At 43.6% G+C, this 24,270-nt stretch overlaps 1 protein-coding gene across 11 annotated transcripts; it reads left to right on the top strand.

Moving 5' to 3' along the window:
- The first annotated feature begins 1,468 nt into the window (after window positions 1–1,468).
- LOC125629160 (uncharacterized) lies at window positions 1,469–23,710 on the top strand. 11 transcript variants are annotated; one of them, XM_075119764.1, is made up of 9 exons: window positions 1,469–1,879; window positions 4,907–5,026; window positions 5,113–5,205; window positions 5,285–5,382; window positions 5,462–5,573; window positions 13,674–13,804; window positions 14,710–14,882; window positions 17,823–17,924; window positions 22,443–23,710. In XM_075119764.1, exons 7-9 carry the CDS (start codon window positions 14,744–14,746, stop codon window positions 23,462–23,464), a joined length of 1,263 nt encoding a protein of 420 aa, XP_074975865.1. In that variant the 5' UTR covers window positions 1,469–1,879; window positions 4,907–5,026; window positions 5,113–5,205; window positions 5,285–5,382; window positions 5,462–5,573; window positions 13,674–13,804; window positions 14,710–14,743; the 3' UTR covers window positions 23,465–23,710. The 11 variants fall into 11 exon arrangements, with proteins under 11 accessions (XP_074975865.1, XP_074975858.1, XP_074975861.1 ...); XM_075119757.1 differs by having other exon boundaries at window positions 1,471–1,879; window positions 22,440–23,710; XM_075119759.1 differs by lacking the exon at window positions 1,469–1,879 and adding an exon at window positions 1,895–4,830 and having other exon boundaries at window positions 22,440–23,710.
- The last annotated feature ends 560 nt before the right edge of the window (window positions 23,711–24,270 follow it).

Below are 24,270 nucleotides of genomic sequence, written 5' to 3'. Positions count from 1 at the left end.
ATGCCTGAGGAGCTGGGAGTAGCTTTCCCATGCAGGAGCTGGTCAGAGAGCCTGCTTGTAACTGCAGCTGGGTTGTCCCTATGTGTATGTAATTTGTAACAGCAGTACAGTGTGAGAGAGAGCCCAGGCTGGTGGATCAGGGGGTGCAGTGTTACCCCAGTTCCAGGTGGCATCCTGGGGAAAACCCATCACACACTCACTCCATCATGGCTGCTACCATCCTCTGCTTGCACTGCGGGATCTGCCATGACACTAATGGGTCTTCATTGTCTCCATCATGAGAAATGGCCTGCCTAGTGCCAGGCAGCCAGAAGGAGCCAGATGAGCTGGAATGTGAACCTTAGACCACCTACTGAAATTCTGTCAGGCCAAAATAAGTTACTTGTAAAAGATTCTAAATATCTGTTGTTTCAGATTAGGCTATGCCTACTACCGTAATGAGAGTAGACAGTATTACCTGCGGCTCATCAAATCCACTGCTTTGTGGGTCGCCCAGGAGAGCATAACGCAAACAGAGCAACCCCTGAGAGAAAAGCCCCACTGCCTTGTGGGTGAATTCGGGAAAATGTAAGGATATGAGAGTAAACTCGGAGAGAAAATCTGGAGTGGAACCCCAAAGGTGGTCAGGCACTAACATCTTAATATCTTTCTGGCAACTCCTGCAGTGGATCGGTTACCAGATATATTGGTTCTTCCTCTCCTCTGGATTTTACCAGTGATACCAATAGGGGGGTCCTGATGCATGGGCAACTCTGGACCTCCATATCATTTGCCCAGGTTTGCGCCCTAGAGAGGTACTCTAGCTTCGCCTGGAGCATTGACACTATAAAAGCAAGGTAGCAAAATGACATCCATCTGCACAACGTAAACTAAAGTAAATGATGGAGTATTAAAAGCAATAAGAGTCATAAGTATATATTTTAAATAAATAATTAAAAGGAGTGAAAACCACATTTGCAGTGGATTACAGGAAAGGAAGCCCAATTCAGGCAGTCAGAACAGCAGATAAGCCAAGGTAGGGAACTGCTCTGAGGCTGTCTGCATCTGCATGTTACATGTTCGTAAACTGACATGGAATTCTTTTCAACACCAGAATATATGTGATTAAAAACCCCATGATCTTTATGAGCGAGTCTAAAATATTTCACGGACTCCAGTCTCCTTTAGCAATTTAGTACACCATTTCTGCCTTGTCTAAGCATTGGGGTGCACACACAGCACCTGTAACACCCAGCTCTGGGGCAGAGGGGGTTGAGATCATCTCCCCCTTTTTTAACCCCAGCTGCGTCTCTCTGTCTGCCCCTCTCCTTCCCCTGCCCACACTGTGCCCGTGCCTCCCCTCCGACATCCCCGTCCTTTACATCTCTCCCTATTGCAAGGAGCAGAAGTCTGATGGTAAAGGGCAGAGGCTTCAGCAGCTGTTACTGCTCCTCAGCAGATTGTGGGTTGAGCTTCCTGGGTCAGACGCTGCTGCTGGCCGCCTCCAGGCTCCATTGTGACCCCGGGATTAATCTACTGCTGCTCCCCAGCGGGGTGTGTGCGGGGAGAGCCTTTCCTAGCGCCCCTCGGGGCCCAGCCGGGGGGACTTTCTGCGGGGGCTGGAACCAGCCCCTGGGGCAGCCCTGGGCTCTGCCGACACCAGCCCCTGAGCCGGAGCCTGCAGGTGAGGGGGGAGACCCGGGGGAAGGGCTGGGGCCGGGCAGGAAAGTGACTCTGCACCAACGGCCCCGCCTCGCCCCAGCTCAGCTCCCGGCGGGGGTCTGCGAGTCCCAGAGCTGCTGCCCTCCCTGACTGCGCCCCTCCACCCAGGCTCTGCCCCCCTGAGCGCCTGCAGGAGCCGAGCCAGCGCCGGGAGAGCGGCCGCCCCGGGAACAGAGAAGTAAGAGTTGCACTTGCACTAAAATTTCAAATTGACCCCCCGCCCCCAATAAACAAAACCAGGGTATTTGGAGGGGGGCGGGAGGGGCTGTGAGAAGGGGAGCACCTGGGTGGGGAGCTCTGAGGTTGAGGGAAAGGTGGGCAGTAATATTGTTATTAACAATAACCTTAGAAAAATGTTCGGTGTTGTGGGAATGTGCCAATGTAAAGCTGCGTGCAGGGTGTTTGTAGCCCTGTCAGTCCCGGGATATTGGAGAGACAAGGTGGGTGAGCTAATATCTTTTATTTGGTGAATAGAAGTTGGTCCAATAAAAGATACTCCTTCACCCACCTTGTCTCTAACCTGTAAACCTCATTGGTTAGAATCATTGCAGACATATCTCCTTAAATTCTATGATATGGCATTGGCATGAGGAATTTCTGAGACCAGTGCAAAAGAGTAACAATACTCATTTCAAAAGAATCCTTTACTTTTTTTGTTCTTAAAAAAAAAAGTGTCAGCACGAAGGATGTCACTGAAATGTATCAGAACAAAAATATTTAGCAGAGAGGAAAAGGCTGTGAAAGGGGGCTGCCACTTATGAGGTACAAAAAAATCAGCCCATCAAGGATGATCCTGAGTCCTTAAACTTGGACATCTGAGAGTGTGTATTGAGCACCGTCACAGATTTCCCGGAAAGCTACTTCAAAAACGGATGATCCTGGGAAAACCTTGCTATGAAAATAGAACATTCAATTAGAAATTTAAAATTTTCAGGAGATAAATGATCATTGATGTGGCTAATGAAGTATGAAAGCCTGTGCCTCAGTGTTAGCAGGATGGGAGAATTAGTTATAGAATTTTGGTTTATTTTTTTAAGTAAAAATGGGTGAGGTCATTTCAATATAATTGGAAGTGCAAAATGGTATTAACTGTTAAAGCAATGTATAAATATTTTAGACATGCATTCTTTGGGAGAGGTCACAGCCAATCAGTGGTTGCAGTTTCCGCTTGCAAACAAATTCCTCTACCCAGAGGAAAAAAAAAAAAAGTAAACAAGTCCTTAACTTTATGGAGCGTGAGTGTTCTCATTGGTATCAATGTGTGTCTAGGCGGTAGTTAAATACATGCACCCATTTTTACCAACTTTGATGATTTTATCATGAGTGTGGCAATAGTTGTTGTTTTTTATTCTGAAAACACAGCTTCTGGAATCAAGAGACTGCTTTTGAATCACAGAATAATAAGAAGAGATTCTATCCGTCATGGTTGTGGAGGGAAAGAGAGCTTGAAAATATGAAGCTAGTGCCCCCTAAAGGCTCAGCATCAAAAAGATAAATAAAAAGAATCCCAAATGTATTTTTTAAAAATCATAACTCTTCTGGGTTAAATTTGAATTCTTGAGGTTGTCAGTATTATATGTGTGTGTTTTAGCAAAAATTGCCTTTGAGAGGGATTTCATACAAGACGGCGGTACTCCTTTTGACCTGAGCAGATGGTCAAAGTTCAGGGACTGAGGGCTGCTCCAGTTGGGAGGAGAACTTGACAGTGGACTCTGGGACCTTTATAGCTGTCTTATTTATTTACAGTGTCCTGTTTCCTTGAACCCAGGAGAGATAAAAAAACTAATGAACAAAACCCCCAAACCAACCAAAACAGGAGATTGCTTCCTCTGCTCACAGCACTCAGTTCTGCCAGCCAGCTTATTCAGGCTGGTTTACGTTTAACCTAAATGCAGGGAAGCTAAGTAGTTTAAAACCTTTACTCATCATATAACTTTTGAGAGGCTTCCATGACCCCTTTTTGCTTTATATCCCACCCCAGACTCCTATTTGGACATGCACACGTTTGACCTGGTGGCCATTTTGAAAAAAAAAACAACGGGTGCATCAGGACGAAATGTATAAATAGTGTGTGTGGGATTTTTTGTTTATTTACATTTAAAGCTGCTGTTAAGGTCATTTCAATAGTCCAGTAGCATCAATAAGTGTTAAGTCATTTTAAAATAATTTATGAAATAAAGCAGATTATCTCTGAGAGTGAGTTTGCTACGTGGAAAGGCGGCTGTAGAAAAACAGAGCGGGATAATATTCAGAAATAAGGGGGGGGAAGAGAAAGACCAAGAGAATATAAAGTGGATTATCAAAAATGTGAGAGAGAGTTTGTTACATGGAAAGGGGAAAAAAGGCAGAAGGAGAGAGCAAAATAAAGTGGACAAAAAGAGAGAGTTGTAAAACAGCAAGAAAGGAAAATGTCGCTCTCTGACCAAATGGCAGGGAGAGAAAATGAAGACTATTATTACGAAGTGTGTGAGAGAGTGTTTAAAAAATCAAGAAAGAGAAAAGCACCTCACCCCAAGGGCAGTCACTAATCAAATGCCAGTAATTCCAGAACAGCAGCCTCAGACAAGCCATGGCTCGAGGCTGAGCAAATTAGAAGATATTCTTTAGACAAGTCATAGAATATTAAAATGAATGCATTCCCTGAACCAATTGTAATGTGCCACATTAATGGTGGGGCATGGCTATTCTCCATTGCACTGTTTAAGTCACTTTTGTTGAGCCAGTCAGGAATGGCCTCCTGAGGACTGAATCATTTGGAAAACCCCAAGCAACGATTGTTTGACTGGTGTGTGTATAAAAAACCTACTTTTTTGCAAGGGAATTTAAACTGGGAACCTGTATGTTCCAATCATGGCCTTTTACAAGATGCCTACAGATGCCAAGAAGCTTGAATTGCCTCTGGGGGCACCTGCATGTGTTCAGAAGAGACAGCCTGCCTAACCTTATTTCCCTGAAGAGGCATCACTGATACTGAACCCCACGTTCTATCCAGAAATCGAACTAAAGAACCAGGGAGACTCCATGGGGCCATCGCCTGTTGTAAATGAGGCAAAAGATGTAAAAGTACTTCAAGATAGAATGCAGAGGCATTTCTTGCTGGCTATGATGCAGGCAGAGTTAAGGTCCAAGGTGAGATGGCCTGTATTATTTTATAACAAATTGCTGCAAAATTATAAGAGGCTTAATGTGTTTATGCTTTTTGTAGGAAGGGGAGGAAGAAGAACCTGTATACATGGACTTGGCAGCCATGGTATCGTTGGATGATAGTGAGGCCGAGAGTCAGGCAGTAACTGATGATTGCTGGTTAAATGGCAATATCATCATGGTAAAACAACTGGAAGTTTTTTCACAGCTTTTGAAAAAAAAATTACAGTTGTACTTTTAAAATGTGCTTATTGTTGTTTTTGACAGATAACTAAGCCAGAGTCATACAGGATTACATCCAGGGTACGTAGCGAGTTGCCATCAGAAGCAGAGCAGTCTGAGCCAGAATTGCAAGATGAGGTAAGACCCCTTATGGCATTTTACAAGAAATTCATGCAAAATTATAAGGGTTTAAATACATGTATATGTTTGTTCGTAGTAACCGGGATCATAGATGAGATGGAGAGACAGACAATGCCCAACAGCATGGCCACTAGGAATAATGACATTTCAGAAACAGAAGAGGGGATGATCTAGGTAGTACAATTTTTGCCTTTTTAATTTGTAAATTACTACAACAAAATTAAAAACCTATTATTTTCTCTGCTTTTGACAGATATCTTCAGCAGATTAGTTGGATAAAGAGAGCCAGCCTTCTGGAAGAATAAATCTGATCTGCACATTCTGCTTTTGCAAAAAGGAAACTTACCAAAAAAAGCCGATACAAAGTAAGGGGGCTGACTGACTGAGTTGTAAAGAAGGTGTTATGACTGATATTGTTAGGGTTGTTGTAGACAAAGCCAATTACCACCACTTAAGGGTCAGCTCTTCGATAATTGTGAAGCCTGTGTGATAGATGAACCCACTCGCACAGCCATAATTGTATCCTTTGAGGGTGCACAGAAATGTTTCACCAGGTCAGATGCATTTCTTCTAAATTGAATATGGCATGGCTCTTAAATAGAATTATGGCCACAGGCTGAAAACTGAAGGAGCTTAACTTGACCACACAAACTGTAACTGCCATTGTTAAAATGATAAGGGAGGTAGAAACTTCAGCAGATTGTCACTGGTGGCAGGCATTGGAAATAAGGTGCCAGTGAAAACTGTCCTGATGATATGTCAAAGGGTTGTTAAGAAAGGCTTATAAAACTTCTTACATGACAGAACTTCTCCCTAAGGGGTCAAAAAGAATACAACTGAATATTGATGAAGATGTACAAATTTGTTCTTTCAGAAACAAGAACACAACGGATGTTTATAGGTGCTACAAAACTAATCTTAAATAGAAAGATGTTACCAGCTGTGCATAGTTGCTTCACTTGACTGTATATAACTCTGCTTTTAAGAATCTAATGGTAAAATATGATGCCTTGCTCTGTATTTTTTTGTTAATGTTTTCTTACATATACTTAAGTCGTGGAGTCAGAAATGATGGGCTTGGTAAAGAAGCAAGGTGCGTGAGGTAATGTCTGTTATTGGGCCAACTTCTGTTGGTGAGAGAGACAAGCTTTTGAGCTACACAGCTATTCCTCAGATCTGGAACACATACTCAGAATGTCACAGGCTTGTAAAAGAAAATGTATTACTCTCCTAGGGAGGTTGGGAGTTTAGGAGGTATGATTTTCCCCACACACACACACATTCCCTTATTTCAGGCTGCTAACAAATGTGGTAAAACTCTGAGCAGAAAGCAGATTGCATCTTGGCTTGTAGACCAAGATACTCACATGTAGCACAAGCCAGCAAGAATCAAGTTTAAAAGAAATAAAATGGTTGTCTGATGTGGATGCACAATGCCAGGCTCATTTGATCATTGAGATTCCCAAATTGAACCTCAATGATAGTCATAAATAAATGTTAACAGTGATAGATATTTTGTCTAAATAAAACTGGGTTGTAGCCTTAAATAGTGATGAAGGTGTTTTAAAGCTCTTTTCAGCCAAGGTTGGGTGCCTCAGAAATTTAAGAACTCTTTTCCTCATCTACTTTTAACAAAACTTTAAAGACTTTGTTAAAATAACAAGGTGTATGTGATATTTTTACCAATAAGAAAGTCAAGGTGAGGGTTTAAATGGAGAAGTTTAAAATCAAAGACGTGGAGGTATTTTAATGCCTATAGCACCTTTTCATACATCGATGTGTCCTGCAGGCCTTCAACTACTGTTACAACAGAAGTTATCAGAACTGATTGACGTTACTCATACTAACTCATTGAGCCTGTCAGAAATGGTCTATGGGAATAGCTTTATAATAAAGGTGCCACACTCTCTTTTTCAGAAAAGAGATCCCATAAGGTTTCTAAATTAAAAGGAGCTTTTGAAAAGGGATATCCGCAAACCTTTACCAATTAAAATATTTGTGTCTGGTATTTCATCATAAGGGCAGCAAACTGTGTACACATTAAAAGATTACAGAGAAGAGGAAGTTGTAGGCTCTGTTTGCTCTGAAGAATTACAAAAAGTAAACATTAGCCGGGCCTGTGTTTACAAAATAGAAAAGATTCTATCAAAAAAAGACGGGGGAGAGAAAAAGTATTTTCTGGTGAAATGGAAAGCTGGCCTGGAAAATTTAACAATTGGGTCAAAATGTCTCAAGTTCAAGACCTGTGATAAGGAGGAAACTGACTGAAGGTGGGTTTTATGTCATCTTACCTAGAAATGCATCTGTGGGGACCTTTCCTCAAAATACTACTTCCAGCTTTATACTTTAAATGTGATTTAATAGGCAATAGGTTTAAAACAAACAAAAGAAAGTACTTCATGCAATGCAGAGTCACCTGTGGAACTCATTGCCAGAGGATATTGTGAAGGCCAAGACTATAACCGCGTTCAAAAAAGAACTAGATAAGTTCATGGAGGATAGGTCCATTAATGACTGTTAGCCAGGAATGGGCGACAGGGGATGGATCACTTGATGATTGCCTGTTCTGTTCATTCCGTCTGGGGCACCTGGCACTGGCCACTCTCTGAAGACAGGATACTGGGCTAGATGGACCGTTGGTCTGATTGACCCAGTATGCTGTTCTTCTGGTAATTGGGATATTGGTTTATCAAAAATCCATTATGGTCACTTATGGGCCATAATTTCTTTTGCTTTACCATTTGTGATAGTCCGGTAGTACCAGCCTTTTTTATATTGCTATTATTAAAACACCCAGCATTTATTAGAGAACATGAACAAAACTATTAACAGCGATCCCAAGAAACCAGAACTCAGTGACATTGATGAGGCCGTGACCAGAAGGACTTGGTTAAAAACAAATGAAGAAAAGTATTTTTTCCATACCTGGGATGGGGAGAGGGGGATTGGTGATAGGACTGGGAGTATTCTTGCATTATAGCCCCTCACCATGCTGACATTAGAGTGGTGGTGGGGGTTAATTCTTCATACATGTACATGGATATAGAGTAACAGCGGTTAGTGGGGGACTACTCTCTTCCGTCGCTGTGCTGTGTTGCTAGCCATGACAGCACCAACAAATTTATCACTATCACGGGTGACAAATCCTATTAAGTTTCCATGAGTAAGCAGCACATGAGAACCATCCCTACTGAAGTAAAGACAGAATGGACTAAACACGTTTCATTTTGTTTTGGGAAGGTGATTATTAAACTGCATGTACACCCCAGGAAAGTTGAAGCTCTGTATAGGAACTATTACAAGGCTCAGGTTGGTTATGCCTTGCTGGGTTATCCTGGATTACCTGCTATGTATGAGGATGGTTTAGGAAGGATGTTTTCCAGTCTTTTTAGAAAAACAGTAACAATTTTGAGAAAGGGTCTAGAAATCAGTAAGCCCTACATGAAAATAGCTGTTAAAATTACAACAATGATGTAGTAAATCGAGTATCTAGCGCTGTTATGAATGAAGTGAGCATGCACGTAAAACAAGAATGTTCTGGTCTTGCAGTGATAAGGAGAAAAAGAGTGGCATCAGGCCTTCCATTTACAGAGTCTCCCTGCCCTTTAAAAAAGAAAATAAAAGCTGTTAAAAGATGCTGCAGCCATAAGCCTAAAAGACTCCCTAAGAAGAGGAAGCTAAGCATCACCCATGGTAACAGGGATGTATTTTAAAACACAAAATGGCTTTCATTCATAGCAATTCTGAAGAATTGTCCCAAATCAGAACTGAATTTGTTTCAATTAGCCCTGCTCAAACCAGCGTTGAGAATAGCTTTTATGCCAAGGTGCCACCTTTGGCTGCCTTAACTGTGAATCCCCCTCTAGAATTTTTTAATTTTATTTTGAGGCCTGGGACTCATTACCTAGACCTCACAGCACATTGCTGTACCTGTGCCACAAGGTTCTGAAAGAACATGGGGCAGACGCTAACAAAGATGCCAGTGTCATCCTAACAAATTACCCCATCACCACCCTTAACCAGCTGGATGTCACTTTAGGTGTCTGTCTTATCAGCCAGAGCAACAATTGTTACACTTACAGAATCTTGATAGAATTGATTCTGAACTACAGCAATCATACCCTAGCATATCCTAGTTTCCACAGACAGGTTTCAGAGAGACACAGCAGGGGCCCACAATAGCACCGTTTTGGACAGCGTGGGTAACAGGTTTTATACTCAGGGCCGACCTAACAGCCATCAGCAGAAAGCTGGATTTGCTGGGACCTTTACACAGTGATTTGTTTTTTCAAAAAAAATTGCTGCTGAAGGACATAGACTTGAAAATTAAACTTACATGTAGCAAAGAAACTTTTCCCCTGATGAGTGGGAATGCCACTCGGAATTATAAAGTGCACATTATTTCAGCGTCCTGTTTTGTGAAACAGGTGAAAGTTACTCCGAGGTTTGTTTGGGCCAGGCAGAGGCTGTAACAACCACCAATGCTAAGTACCCTGTGCACTGGGTGGGCATGATGAAGGTGTTCAGCATTCTGACTGCAGTCATGTCAGTAACCAGGAAAACCTCTTTCGGGGGCAGTTACCAGTTCGTTATTGGCTTTATAGATCATGATGCCTTCAGTAGTAATTACTTTAACAGTGCTTTCAACTTTAAACATTATGACATTAATTTTGTGGCCTTATATGTGGATGGTGAGCAGGTGCAAGTTAAACCTCTACAAACTGATTCTGAGAAATGGAAATGCATGAGGGACAGTGTTTTCCCCGGGAATTGAAATTAGGGGTGTGTGTTCAAATTTACAGGGGGTGGGGGAAGGGTCAGGACAGATGAGGAGTGAGACCATGAGGGTGAAGGTGGGCTGTATGGCACCATAGTAAAAACTGAAAAATGTTTCATGACCATTTTATGAGATTTAACTCATATTTTAAAATCATCACACAAATTAAAGTTGGCTACTCAAGCCTTCTATGAAGCACTAAGTCTACATCCTTCTTGGTTTTTTGTTATTATTTTGCACAACTCTGTTAATGAACTTCTTGAATGCAATGCATTCATCTTTGGTAGCTTCTCGTGTGTCCGGTACTTCCATTCCTTCCATTGATATGCTCATTAGTTCATTCACATGATCAGGCAGAAGGCGACTTCTTTCAAAACACAAAATTCTATTCAATGATTAAAAAAAATGCTCAACGGTAGCTGTTGTGACTGGGAGTAGCAAGAGATAAATTCCTACTTCTTTCAGCCCAGGAAACATAGCATAAAGACCAGGTCGAGCCACTAGTGATGATAAAAAAGAAGTTGAAGTCAAATCTTCTTTCATTCATCGTATGATATTCCAGTCTGTGTTCAAATTCTCTATTCTGTCCTGAGCACATGGCAGCCTCATTGCTGGTAGTGCCTCACTCCACTCAACTGTCTGTGTTTTATAAGACAGGGATCTGTGAAAGCTACGTAGAAGTTGAGTAGAATCTAGAAGTCACTGTTGTAGATTTTTAAGAATCAAGTCTGTGTACTTTTTCAGTTGTCTTAACAAACACTTCTTGTCCTCTTCACTTAAGGATTCAATATAAATGCCTTCATTAGTCAACTTCTGGGCTGAAGTATTTGCTTCTTCCAGTACTTTTTCAAAGGATAGCTTTCTGATTGATCCAAATGTAGCTTCTGAACAAGCTTTGCTAGACAAAGGTCTACTACTGTTGTAGCAGATGCCTGGATGGCATTGTTTAATGACTCAAGTGGTTTCCAACAGTAGACTTAGAAGAGAGAGAATGGCAATAGTCTTCTCTGAACGTAGTAGCAAAAGTAATCCACCAGCCTCACTACTTAGATCCATCCCATCTTGGTAGATACTGTCCAAAGCCAGTAATAATGGCTGGAATAATTTTAAGACAACAGCCAAGTATCGCTCATGAGAAAGCCAGAGGTTTTTCCCAGGTTGGACTAATTTAAACTTCAGTCCCAGTGTCTCTTCTATATTTTCCAAGATATTCAGTCTTTTTGGACTCTTGCTGAAAAAAGAATATAATGAAGACATTAAATGTATAGCTTTTTAAATGTCTTTTGAAGAGTCTGCAGCTCATACTAGCGCTAGTGGGAGTAGATGGCCTCTGCAGTGTCTAGGAGAGACTAGAGTTACACTTTTCTCTGAGCAAAGCTTGTGCTCCACCATGTCTTCCAGAGAAGTTTGCAGCTCCATCAAATGCACAAGCAGCCATCTGTTTGGAGTCCAACTGACAAGCATTTAACTCTTCTAAGATGTGGGTTGTCACAGATGAAGCCAATCTGTCTTCAATAACTTGAACATCTAGAAATGCGTCTCCTGGCCTGCCACTGACATCAAGATAACGTACACAATGACTTAATACTTGATGCCCATTTGCATCGGTGCATTCATCAGCCATGTATGCAAATTTTTTGAATGTGGTGAGAGAGTTCTTCACTTTTTTAACTGTTGAGTCTTTCACTGTTGCACCACATGTGTCTAGCCAGTCAGTTGAGTTTCTTGCAGAAAGATAGTGAGCATTTGCTGGTCTTGTTCAGAACCAGTGTTCAACTTCAGGATGAACAAGTGACAATGCACTTACCGCACATTACAAACTGGAGGCCAATGTTATCTCTTGCCTAAATAGAAAGTATGATGCCACAGCCATGTTTGTTCGCATGAACTCTGTTGTGTCTCCAGCATTCTTAACAGCCTCATTAACACTCACTGGTGTTGTCCTTGGTCAGTGGAGACTCAGAGTTCAGAGGTGCTTTCACATGAGTTCACCTCCCAGGTGGGGAGCAAGAAGGCACCTTGCTCGTTCCTCCAGCTGCTCACTGTTTGCTCTGGCCACTGTTTTTCATTGTGCCACCGTTCACTCCATCGCTCTGTTGCCAATGGCCCTGCGCCGTCATCTTCTGCTGCCACCTGCCACTGTGACCGCTGCGACTTGGTCTCTTGAGGTTCCACCCAGCTCTCAGTGATTTCAGCTGAGCTCTCAGTGGGGGAACCTCGCTGCTAGTGCAGATTGGGCCTGCCACAGAAACACTGTTCCACAGCAGGTCTAAGCATTTAGACCTGATTCTCAGTGATTTCAGCTGTAGTGGTCACTTAACACAACAAAAGACTATCTATGGAGCATAATCAGCTCTGTCTTTAAACAGTGGAGAGGGGCAGGTTTAATAGTACTTGTGACTCAGGCAGACCATCAAGCAAAACACCTGTCCCCACCCTCTCTCTCGATGTCCTCAGTCATCATAGAATCATAGAATATCAGGGTTGGAAGGGACCTCAGGAGGTCATCTAGTCCAACCCCCTGCTCAAAGCAGGACCAATCCCCAGAGGCTAAGTACAGTTCTACTGCCCTTTACTCATACAATAAGAATAAGAACATTTCTTTACCCCTGCATTCAAGTGATTTGTAACCCAACCGCAGCCAAAATCTATCACTTGGGCAACACAGCTCTGTTTGCTGGATACTGAGGTAGATTAGGTGTGAATGTAAATACAGTCTGGTCCTGAAGCCTTTCCCCCCAGTTCATCACTAGCTGTCAGGGAGAGCTCATTTAGTCTTTGCTTACAAATCATAATTTGAAATTATTAGGTTGGCCAACATCACCGAGATGAATGCACTGACATGGTCATAAAAGCAACAGCTGTATAAGGAAGCTAGTCTATGTTCATACTTTTCAAATCCATTATACTTTTTCAGATACACATATTTTATCATACACTTTGTATGCTTTTAAAGTGTGTATTAATGTTTCAATTTCCATTCAAATTTCCAAACAATCACTAAATTGGCAACACTTGCATGTAATTAGTTCACAAAACTGACCCCGGGGGGGGGGGGAATTTGGGTGGGGAGGTAAATAGCCCTATGGGGGAGGTATAGGGAAATCCCTGATGAGGGAGTACTTGGATCTCATGCAGGCAACTGGGAAAGATGTAAAAGACTGAACACACTTGATCGATTGTGGTGAATTTGCTCAGGCCTACATGCTATATGCCTGTAACCTGACCCCAGACCAGGAATGCACTGATCATTATTCTCTGATTGAATTTGACAGGTTTCAGAGTAACAGCCGTGTTAGTCTGTATTCGCAAAAAGAAAAGGAGTACTTGTGGCACCTTAGAGACTAACCAATTTATTTGAGCATGAGCTTTCGTGAGCTACAGCTCACTTCATCGGATGCATCCGATAAAATAATAAATAAATAATAATAAATAATAATTATTTATTATAATAAATTGGTTAGTCTCTAAGGTGCCACAAGTACTCCTTTTCTTTTTGATTGAATTTGGAAACCTGAGAGCAGCTTTGTTTTGTAGAGAGCACTGCCCTCTACAGTCAGTATGATAGTGTATGGGGTTTCTGATAACATGCTCAAGTTTAACACAGAAGGAACATCCTATCTGACTCTACTGGATTTTGAACACTGTGCAGTTAACACATATTTTATCATAGGATGCTTCTTTTTAGATATTTTCCCTGTGACCTGCTCCTAAAGGGATCTATGTCTGGAAGACTCTTGGGGCTTATTGTTAATACCTATACCCACAACTTACCCAGGGAACACAATCTGGCCCCTCTACTACCCAAACATGGACCAGGCAAGTTTTTTGATTCCCCCAGATTTTCCCCAGTCAGTAACTTCCCTGTGTGGCAGCTCCTGGGATTGGCCAGCTGCAAGCTGTGGCCCTGGGGAGAGGCAGCAGCAAAACAGCTGAGAGCTGAAAGGAGAGTCCATGCTTTTGCTGCTGCCTCTCTCCAAGGGGCTAAAGCAGCAGCTGCTCCCTGCACCTCCCAGCCTGGGAGCTTCAGGGAGGGACCACTAAGAGTAAGGGTGGGGGGATGTGCCTGGGGAGGCATGACTCAAGCTGTTGGGGGTGGGGTGGCAATCCTGTAAATGGTGCCTTTCCCACTATCAGTAGATACCAGTCGTCTATGCCTGTGGCTGTCATAGTATATATAATTTTAAAGAAATGTGGTAAAAGCTTACCTTCCGATCACAGTTTAAAATTGTACCCTGGTGATGTGCCAGACCATGACCACATGGTGGTGCGGGTTGTAAAAGGGGAAAATCAGGCATGTCCCAATTTTTTTAACATGTCTTTCTGGTCACCTTGAATTCACGTAATCTCTAGTCTCTGGGGTTAGTCTTGGTGGGAGGGGGCTGGGTCCATGGTATAATAAAGTGATGATATTCAGGCACCAGAGTAAGTGGACTGATTTCAGTAGCTCTGGGCACTCAGACCTGAACCTCAGTGTTGCAGGCTCAGCATTTTTGAAACTCTGGCCACTTTTTGAGAAAAGTGAATATGGATTTAAAATGCTATTGTTTGAATAAAGCTATTAAAAACATTTCCCCAGACTCACAGAGTCCAGAACATCTGCCTGCGGGGAAAGAACATGTGGGGAACAGGAGCGTGAAACGGACAAAATCCCCTTCCAAAACATCCCCAGTCACCCTTCTAACCCGGACAGGCTGCAGAATAACATCCACATTTTGCTTCAGGTTGTCTCATTCCCTTGAGAGACGGGGAAAGGAAATGGCTGGAGTGGAGTTGGTAACCTTTGAGGATGTGGCTGTGTATTTCACAAAGGAAGAGTGGGCTTTGCTGGACCTGGGTGAGAGAGCCCTGTACAGGGACGTCATGCAGGAGAATTATGAGACTGTGACCTCGCTGGGTAAGGATTCCTGTCTTCTTGGGTAAGAGAAGCTGTTGGGGAAGTGTCTCTGAAGCATCTGGGTTTGCTTCTGTGCAGGGCTCTTCATTGGTCTCCCAGATTACAGGGGAATCAGCCCCTATAGTACCCAAATCCTGTGTGTGAGTGACTGTCCCCTCCACATCCCCTCTCATAGGACAGGAGTTTCAGGGCCATAATGATGCTGCTCTTCCCTTAACCAATGTTTTCAAGTGAGACAAAGTCACACTCTACTGACCGTTCCCAAGGCTAGTCACATCCTCTGGGGCCTCTGACCCATCTGCCATCTCAGAGATGGCCAAGTTTCTCATGACTCAGCTCTGCCTAAATCCCCAGTGGCCACATTTTCAAACACCCTTCACCTTGCCCATGTTCTGCCTCAGCCAGCTGTGTTGGTGGGAGGCTTCAGATGTTCCTGACTCTTCTACCAATCATGAAGGGCATGGACGAGTGTCAGAGTGCTGCTGTTCATGCCTCATGGGCTACCACTCGTGCCAATGTGCTGAATCCCTGGAAGGAGGATGGTGTCTCTTGCTGGCCGTGGTTGGTCTCTGTGAAGTGCTGGTTTCTCAGAGTGAGAGGGGCTGGGTTGTGGGGCTGAGTGAGGGTTTGTGAAGTGCTTTATGGTCTGGAAGTGTTCTGTGGGGTATGTCACCAAAGTAGAAAAAGTGAGGAGAGCTGCTCTTGTGTTTCAGACACTACACTGGGACCTGGATTAAGTTCCAGGCTCTGCTATAGCCTCCCTGTCTGAGCTCTTGTAAATCACTCAGACTGTGGCTTTCTAAGGGACCCAGGGAGTTACACATCCAACCCTGTTGACTTGGGGGCCTGGGCTCTTTTAACAGTCCTAGGTTTATTCTCTCTGGTCTTCAGTTCCCCCTGTGTAAAATGGAGATAATAATCCACTGTCTATCTTTTCATTTTAGACTTTGGGACAGCGACTGTGTCTTACTATGTGAATGTCTGGTGCCTAGGAAGGGTGTCCCAGTGGTTGGGTTCTGGAATCAAAGAAAGGAGAGCTGTCTTCTCCACCACAGTCCCACATTCCGCTCTCATAAGCGAACTATGGAAATGTGGTCTAGGTGGAATTGCTATAAAGCAGGTGCACAACTAGTTGAAAAACTTTACTCAAATAATAGTTACCTACAGATTGCTGTTAAATGAGGAAGACATATTTTGTGGGGGTTCACAGTGATCTGTCCTGGGTCCAGTACTAGTCAATGTTTTCATTAATGACCTGATGGAGTCAAGTGGCGAGTATGCTAATAAAATTTGTGGAAGACACCAAGCTGGGAGGGGTTGCAAGGACAGGATTAGAAACCAAAACAGTCTTGACAAATTGCAGAAATTACCTGAAATGAGCAAGATTAAATTTAGTAAAGACAAGTGAAAAGTACTAATACACAATGAGAAATAACTGGCTAGGGAGTAGTACTGAGAAAATAATCTTGGCATGATAGTGAATCACAAATTAAATGTGAATCAACAATGTGATGCAGTTGAAAAAAAAGGCTAATGCCATTCTGGGGTGTATTAACAGAACTCTTGCATGTAAAACACTGGAGGTAATTGTCCCACTCAACTCAGCACTGATGACACTAGAGTACTGTGTTAACTAGTTTTGGGCACCACAATTTAAGAAAGATGTGGACAAATTGGAGTAAATCCAGAGCAGAGCATTGAAAATGATAAAAGGTTTAGAGAACATGACTTGTGAAGTCAGGTTTAAAAAAAATGGATGTGTCTAGTGTTGGAAAAAAAAAGATTGAGGGAGGACCTGATAACAATCTTCAAATATGATAAGAGCTGTTGTAATGAGGATGAGGATCCATTGTTCTCCATGTCCACTGAAGGTAGGATAAGAAATAATAGGCTTAATCTGCAGCAAGGGAAATTTAGGTCAGATATCAGGAAAACACTTTCCAACTATACGGATAGTTAAGCACTAAAACAGGTTACTAATGGAGGCTAATGGAATCTCCATCATTGTAGGGTTTTAAGATCAGGTTGGACAAACACCTGTCAGGGATGGTCTAGGTATACTTGGACCTGCCATGAGTTCAGAGGACTGGACTTAATTACTTCTCAAGTTTCCTTCCATCCCTACATTTCTATGATTCTGCAGTATCAGGCCAGGTGGGATGAGAATGGCTACTCCACCTCCAGAGCTGGTTTCTCTGGGTCTGTGGTGTATGGAACAGGTTGAGGGGATGAGATCCAGCACCAGTCCTTTGATGTCTGCCAGATGGGCAGCTATGGGGGCAGAGCAGGTCTCATGGGTGATGGGGAAGGGCTGAGTGACCAACATGTGGATCTGCCCTAGTCCTAGTCTATCATGACTCATGAGAGGAGGTTCTTTGCTCTCTGCACTGCACTGGGGGCAGGTGTCTATTGATCTTCTTTCCAGGCCATGGGTGGTGTTTCCTCTGTTTATTTCTGAACAACTTGCATTGGGGAAGCACCTAGAAGCCGCAGTCAGTGATCAGAGCCTTTCTGAGCCAGGTGGTACATGGACACATAGTGAAAGACAGCCCCTACCTCAAAAAGTTCACAGTCTATGTAACATCTTCCAATTGTGGCTTGTTTTGTGAAGGGATATGAGTTATGTGTGTGTGGCGGGGGGTGGGGGTGGGAATTGGCAGTGATTAAGACTTTAGTTGTATCCCAGATACCTTCAGAGTGTAGCAACTCTCCTCAGGTCCCCATGGGAATAAGGCAGGGCCATTCCTTAGGTAGAATGGATAAACTGTTGCTGCAGAGCAGTGTGGCATGGGATCTTTTATGATTTATAGCCCAGTCCCTATAGGGTGGGAGGAGAGAGGAAGGAGCCTATCTGGGTGGGCTATTCAGATCCTCAGTTTGGAAGGAATAACAGTTTCATTTTAATAAACACGATCAGCACTTGTTTCCTTGCTCCCCAAGCAAAACCTGACATGATCTCCCGGCTGGAACGAGGGGAGGAGCCATGGGTCCCTGATCTCCAGGGCTACAAGGAAGGGGAGAGCCTGAGGAATGTCCACACAGGTGAGGATTCAGCTAAACTGACTAAGAGACCAATTATTGTATCCTCCTGCCAGACATCACATCTGAATTTTCATCAAGCCTGTCTGACCCTTCAGCCCCTACCTTCCTCTATATTCAGAGGATGTGGAGGAAGAATGCGTCTCCTCCTCTCTCTCCTCTGGGGAGGGGTTTGGGAGGCTGTGACATTTTGGGGTTCAACCCAGACCATTAAGGAGTTATCTCACTGCCTGTCCTACAACTATGATGCCTTAAATGCTCTGCTACTGTGGCTCATAGCCCAAACACCAACAGCCAACAGACAATCCTGTAGGTCACAGCCTGGCTTCCACTGCCCAGTTATTGTTTGCAAAGTGAAACCAACACCCTTGCAGTTCTGAATTTCCTGAAAACTGTCTCCTTGCAGTGCCCAGACTGCTCCTGGAATGCTCACAGAAGTTAAGTTTGTTGCTCCTTTAAAGAAGCAATATACTGCAGCTCATTAATTTCACTGGTATTTGACAAACCCTCCTATCTCAATCCAAGCACTGAGCTGGTTTAGATAAAAAGTAAAAAAGTTTATTTGATTAAAGAGTTAGGATTGAAGTTAGTTCAAGTACAAGGGATAAAGATAGAAATTGTTACAAACAAACAAACTTAAAAATGTGCTTTCTAAGACTAAAGTTTAACTTCAGCAGTTTACAATTTTTATCTAAGCAGGTTTCTCACCTATATTCAGTTCCCAGAGACTTCAACCTCCTTTGTTGAAGGATCCACTTTTCCCAGATATATAAGAGCACTGGCCTTCGTATCTGCACAGGAATGGATAACTATGGGATTATATACCTTTTCTTTTTATAGTCCAGTAAACCTACAAAATTCCTTGAAAATTAGCCCCGACAAAATTCCTTTCCCTGCTGGGTCTGGATGCCATGCTGTCTTCTCTCCATCCCCAGCTGGTGATTTTTACAATGCAAATTATCTTCCTGCAACTTCCAATTCAAACGAATAGCTCATTGTATTTGGCCATAACTGGTTTGAAGTGTTGGCCTCTTTGTGTGGAGAAAACCTGCTCATCAACTCCCTCTACATGCTCAGATTAAACATATTTTAGTCATATATTTCCAGTGCATATCTAGCATGTCCTTCGTGGTACATACATCACACAAGAATATTAATGATCAGCGAGTTGTTAATTTTCCAGTGCCATATTACATGACACCTTTTAGATACAGATTACAGTAGCTCCTCGCTTAACATTGTACTTATGGTCCTGAAAAATGTGACTTTAAGCAAAACGATGTTAAGTGAATTCAATTTCCCCATAAGAATTAATGTAAATAGGGGGGCTAGGTTCCAGGGAAATGTTTTTTACCAGACAAAAGACATTTTGTATATATTTACAGTATAAATTTAAACAAACAATTTAATACTGTACACAGCAATGATGACTGTAAAGCTTGGTTGAGATGGTCGAGTCAGAGGGTGGAAGAGGGTGGGATATTTCCCAGGGCAGGGCCGTCCTTAGGCATACACAGCATACGCGGTTGCGTAGGGCACCCAAAAATTTGGGGCACCCATGGGTCTTAGTGTATACCCTCTCGCCTCTTTCTATCCCTGTTCTGACCCTTCCTGCAGGCACCCACCACAGCTGGCTGCTGCATGAGTCTTCCTCCAGAAGGGATCTGTTAACTTAAAAGTGAAAAAGCCTTCCAGCCTGCCAGACCTATTAGCACAACACCGAAACTGTTCAATGAAACTGTTCATTGAAACTGTTCAAAAAGCCATTCAAGTGGTAATGAAGCCATTTAATAGGCATTTGCCAACCCCCAGGTATATACTGTCAGTTTCTGAATTTACTGACAAAAACAGTTGTGCATTACTGCAATATTTACTCAGAATATATTAGTCTACAGAACCTTAGTTAAAAATTTGCTTTACAAATATTTCATTAGTGTGTTGCTGAAGATTGTAAAATCACATCTCTAAAAAATCCTTGCATAGATTTTTAGATGCACAATCTGAGTATTCATCTTTAGCCATAAATGCTTGGATCTTCAGACACATTGTTTTTTAAATAAATCCTTCAAAAGAGCACCCTTATCTAAAATATACATTTTAATTTTAATTACTATAGTGCAAAAAACTTGCTTCCAAAGTCTTCCTGTCCTTTCTGTCCATCGCTTTCTCCCTTCACGCCCCCGTTGAAGAGAGCCCTTAAAGGGACAACACCCTTTTCCTTCCAGATAGCTGGACAAACAAGTTTCCCTTTCTTTACTTCTGACTATTTGATGAACTAGTTTTAAGAGACCCTCCAGCAAAATAAGGACCTTAGTAAGATATAAAATGCTTTGTTATGCCTAAAATCTTTGGAAACATATTTTTTAAAGTTGGTGAAATTTCATAAACATGTCTATGGTTATGGAGATCACACAAAATAAATTAGTGTTCCCTTTTTCTAAAAGCAATGAACATTGTTATGAACACACTAAACCCCTGTGACTGATTAATTTAAAATAATGTCTTTGTTTCAGTGAGTTAAATATGTAGTGATCTGGAATAATTATGAAGGCTTAAGAGTACATTTAAAATATAAAATCAGCTTAGAAATAGTGATTAAGAAAATGTGAAACAGAGAAGAGCTGCATCATGTATTCCATAATATTTAATGTTGCCTTCAGCAGGACAACTGACTTGCCTTTATTACAAAGTTTTTGCAAATAAATCTCTGACAAACTTCAGGGTATATCAAAAAACCTGTGACTGACATTTTTTATTCTCAAATTTAGTGCTTTTAGTTAGGTACCTTCTGCATGTCGAGTCTTCACCATCTGGCTTGCAGTGGAAAACGTGTTCCATTTTCTTTAGAAAGAAATTGCAAAAGAGTGTTTTTTTCAAATGTCATTTGCTTCATTTGGGTTCAGGGATTTGTCTGGAAGGGGGTGAGCAGGGAAGGGGAGGGAAGAGAGGAGGGAGATAGTGGGGAGAGGGTGGTGCCTGGATGGAGTGGGGGCATGGCCTGGGGTGGAGTAGGGCTGGAGTATGGGCGGGGCCACAGGCAGAAGAGGTGGGCTGGGGAGCTAGCCTCCCCAAGCGGCAGCTTCACCCACTGCCCATGACAGCAGGTAAGAGCGGGTCAGCTCCTGCACGCCCAACACATGCTGCAGTCTCCTTAGGAAGGGACCGTATTCACAGAACTGAATGCACCAGCGCCGTGCATTCTGCGTGAGGGAGAGGGTACGGGGGTCTCTGCGGGGAACTGTGGCTCTCTGCTGCCATGAGGTGGGCCGGGCGGCTCCGTATCCTTTGCTGACTCGTCCCTACCCCCCCACTCCGGGCTACGAGCCCGGGCTGCCATCGGGCATAGGGGCACCAGTTTAATAAGACTGCACAGGGCCCCATAAATCCTAAGGACGGACCTGTCCCAGGGAATGCCCTGCTGCTAAATGATGAACTAGCACTCGGCTGAGCCCTCAAGGGTTAACACGTTGTTGTTAATGTAGCCTCACACTCTACAAGGCAGCACAAATGGAGGGAGGAGACACAATAGACACGTGGCAGTGGCTGCAAACATTCCCTGTGGAAACTGAAGGTGATTATGAACCCACACTGTCCCACTGGAGCACACCACTCCCTCCACTTTCCAAAGTGCCGGGGGGTGCATGTGTGTGTGAGACAGAGACACACACCGTGTGTGTGTGTGTGTGTGTGTGTGAGAGAGAGAGAGAGCAAGAGAGAAATGTGTATTGCCCCTTTAAGTACGCTGACTCCACTCTAAGTACACTGCCTTTTTAAGTAGATCAGCAAGTTGAGACAGAAGTTGCCAGCAAGCTCCCTCCATCCTGAGCCCTGTCTCCTGCCCCTCCCCCCCCGCTCTGTGGAGATGAGGTACAGGAGCGGGGGGAGGGGGACACCCTGACATCAGCACCCCTCCTCCCCCCCCCACCCCCTACACAGCAAGCAGGAGGCTCCTGGGAGCAGCTCCAAGGCAGAGGGCAGAAGCAGCACACCGCAGTGGGGGCAGGGACACCTGAACTGCCTGGCAATTGATAGCCTGCTGGGTGGCTGCAGCATAGGGAACTTAGGGGAGCTGATAGGGGCGCTGTCTGCTCACCCTGGTTCCAAGCCCCCACCACTAGCTCCAATGGGCTGCTCTTCCTGCAAGCAGTGGACAAAGCTGGCAGCTGCCAAACAACGTTATACGGAAGCATCACATAACTTTAAATGAGCATGTTCCCAAATAGATCAGTGATGTAACAATGAAATAACATTAACCGGGATAACGTTAAGTGATAACAATAGTGAGTTGTTGTCCACTGAGATGGCCAGGCCAGCTGAAACTCACTGCTACAGGAAGCCCCTAGCCTTCTGGCATTGAGTTGCTCTTAGGATCGCAGGGAGTTAGTAGGATTCAGCTGCTGATATTTTAATCTCCCTAGCAATTATTTGGTTTTGATCCCCTTTCCTGTTCCCCTTACTGTCGTTCCCTTCCCCCCAGCACTGAGACTGCTTCCTGTCTGGATTCTCTCTCTATTTCAGAAGGTGATGGCATGATGAGTGAGAATGAGGAAGAGAATCCTCAGCAAGAAGGTCCTGAGCAAGTGGATCTACATGGGGTGGTATCCGGAAGAGCTGAAAAGGACGTTTCCCAGAGTCCTGAGGAGCCAGGCTTCTGTGAGAGCCAGCACAGGCCAGAGAGGCAGCAAGAAAACCACTCAGGGGAGAGATGGGCTAAATCCAGTCACAGAAGCAGATGGGTCAAGAAAATCAAAGAAACTGTTGAACAGAGAAACCCCACTATAGAGAGACCCTACACTTGTGGTGATTGTGGGAAAAGCTTCCCTTGGAAATCAGTCCTTATTATTCACCAGAGAATCCACACAGGAGAGAGACCTTATAAGTGTCTGCACTGTGGGAAAAGCTTCAGACAGAGTTCAGCCCTTATTACACATCATACAATTCACACAGGAGAGAAGCCCTATAATTGCCCTGACTGTGGGAAAAGCTTCAACTGCAGTTCAACCCTTATTCAACATCACAGAATCCACACGGGAGAGAAACCCTACAAATGCAGTGAGTGCGGGAAAAGATTCAGTGTGAGCTCTCACCTTCTGTCACATCAGAGAACCCACACAGGAGAGAGACCCTATGAATGCTCCAAGTGCAGGAGGAGTTTCAGTCAAAGTTCACAGCTTCTATCACATCAAAGAACCCACACGGGAGAGAGACCCTATGAGTGCCCTGTGTGTGGGAAAAACTTCAGTAGGAGCTCAACTCTTATTACTCACCAGAGAATCCACACAGGAGAGAAACCCTACAAATGCAATGAGTGTGGGAAAAGCTTCAGTGTGAGCTCACACCTGCTATCACATCAGAGAACCCACACGGGAGAGAGACCTTACGAATGCCTCCAGTGCGGGAAAAGCTTCAGTCAGAGCTCACACCTTATTAGACATCAGAGAATCCACACAGGAGAGAAACCCTATAATTGCCCCAGCTGCGGGAAACGCTTCAGTCACAACTCATCCCTTATTAAACATCAGAGAATCCACACAGGAAAGTAATGATATAACTACCCCAACTGTGGGAAAAGCTTCAGAATGCAGATTTCACTAATCACCAGAGAATCAACATAGGGGGAGACACTGCAAATGCAGTGAGTGTGGGAAAAGCTTCAGTCAAAGCTCACAACGTCTATCCCATCAGAGAACCCATACAAAAGAGAGACCCTATGAATGCCCTGAGTGCAGGAAAAGCTTCAGAGAGGTCAAACCTTATTATTCACCAAAGAATCTCATGGGGAAGAAACTCTTTCAATGTCCCAAGTGTAGGAAAAGTTTCAGAATGACTCAGCCCCTACTACACAACAGAGAATCCACAGTGGAGAGAGACCCTACAAGTGTATGGACGGTGGGAAAAGCTTCAGTCAGAGCTTAGCGCTTATTACACATCATGCAATCCACACAGGAGAGAAGCCCTATATCTTCTCTGACTGAAGGAAAATCTTCAGTTGAAGCTCAACTCTTAGTCAACAGTAGAGAATCTAAATGGGAGAGAAACCCTACAAATGCAGGGAGTGTGGGAAAAGCTGAGCTCACATCTTCTAGCACATCAGAGAACCCACAGGCAAGAGAGAACCTATAAGTGGCCCGACTGTGGGAAATGCTTCTGGCAGAGCCTAAACCTCATAAGAAATTCCACACAGGACACACATCATAGAAATGCCCTGGTTAGGGATAACCTTTGCCAATTCCCATGAATTTCAGAGGGTCAGGCTAGGCTGGAGTAGCCATGTAGTGAGGATATGCAATGTGTAGTTATTAAAACAGAAAATGAAATCACTTTGTTGGGACAGAGATGTACAGAGCAA

This window comes from Caretta caretta, chromosome 14 (assembly GCF_965140235.1).
Source record: "Caretta caretta isolate rCarCar2 chromosome 14, rCarCar1.hap1, whole genome shotgun sequence".
Taxonomy (NCBI): domain Eukaryota; kingdom Metazoa; phylum Chordata; order Testudines; family Cheloniidae; genus Caretta; species Caretta caretta.
Note: the sequence above shows the minus strand (reverse complement) of the source record. Positions and strands in the feature narration are given on the sequence as shown.

Bases quoted from the DNA above. Each gene is read 5' to 3' on its own strand.
- LOC125629160 (XM_075119763.1), top strand. From the start codon at position 14,744: ATGGCTGGAGTGGAGTTGGTAACCTTTGAGGATGTGGCTGTGTATTTC. The intron at 14,883-17,822 runs GTAAGGATTCCT...TTGCTCCCCAAG, and splicing joins TGAGACTGTGACCTCGCTGG to CAAAACCTGACATGATCTCC. The intron at 17,925-22,439 runs GTGAGGATTCAG...TCTCTATTTCAG, and splicing joins CCTGAGGAATGTCCACACAG to AAGGTGATGGCATGATGAGT.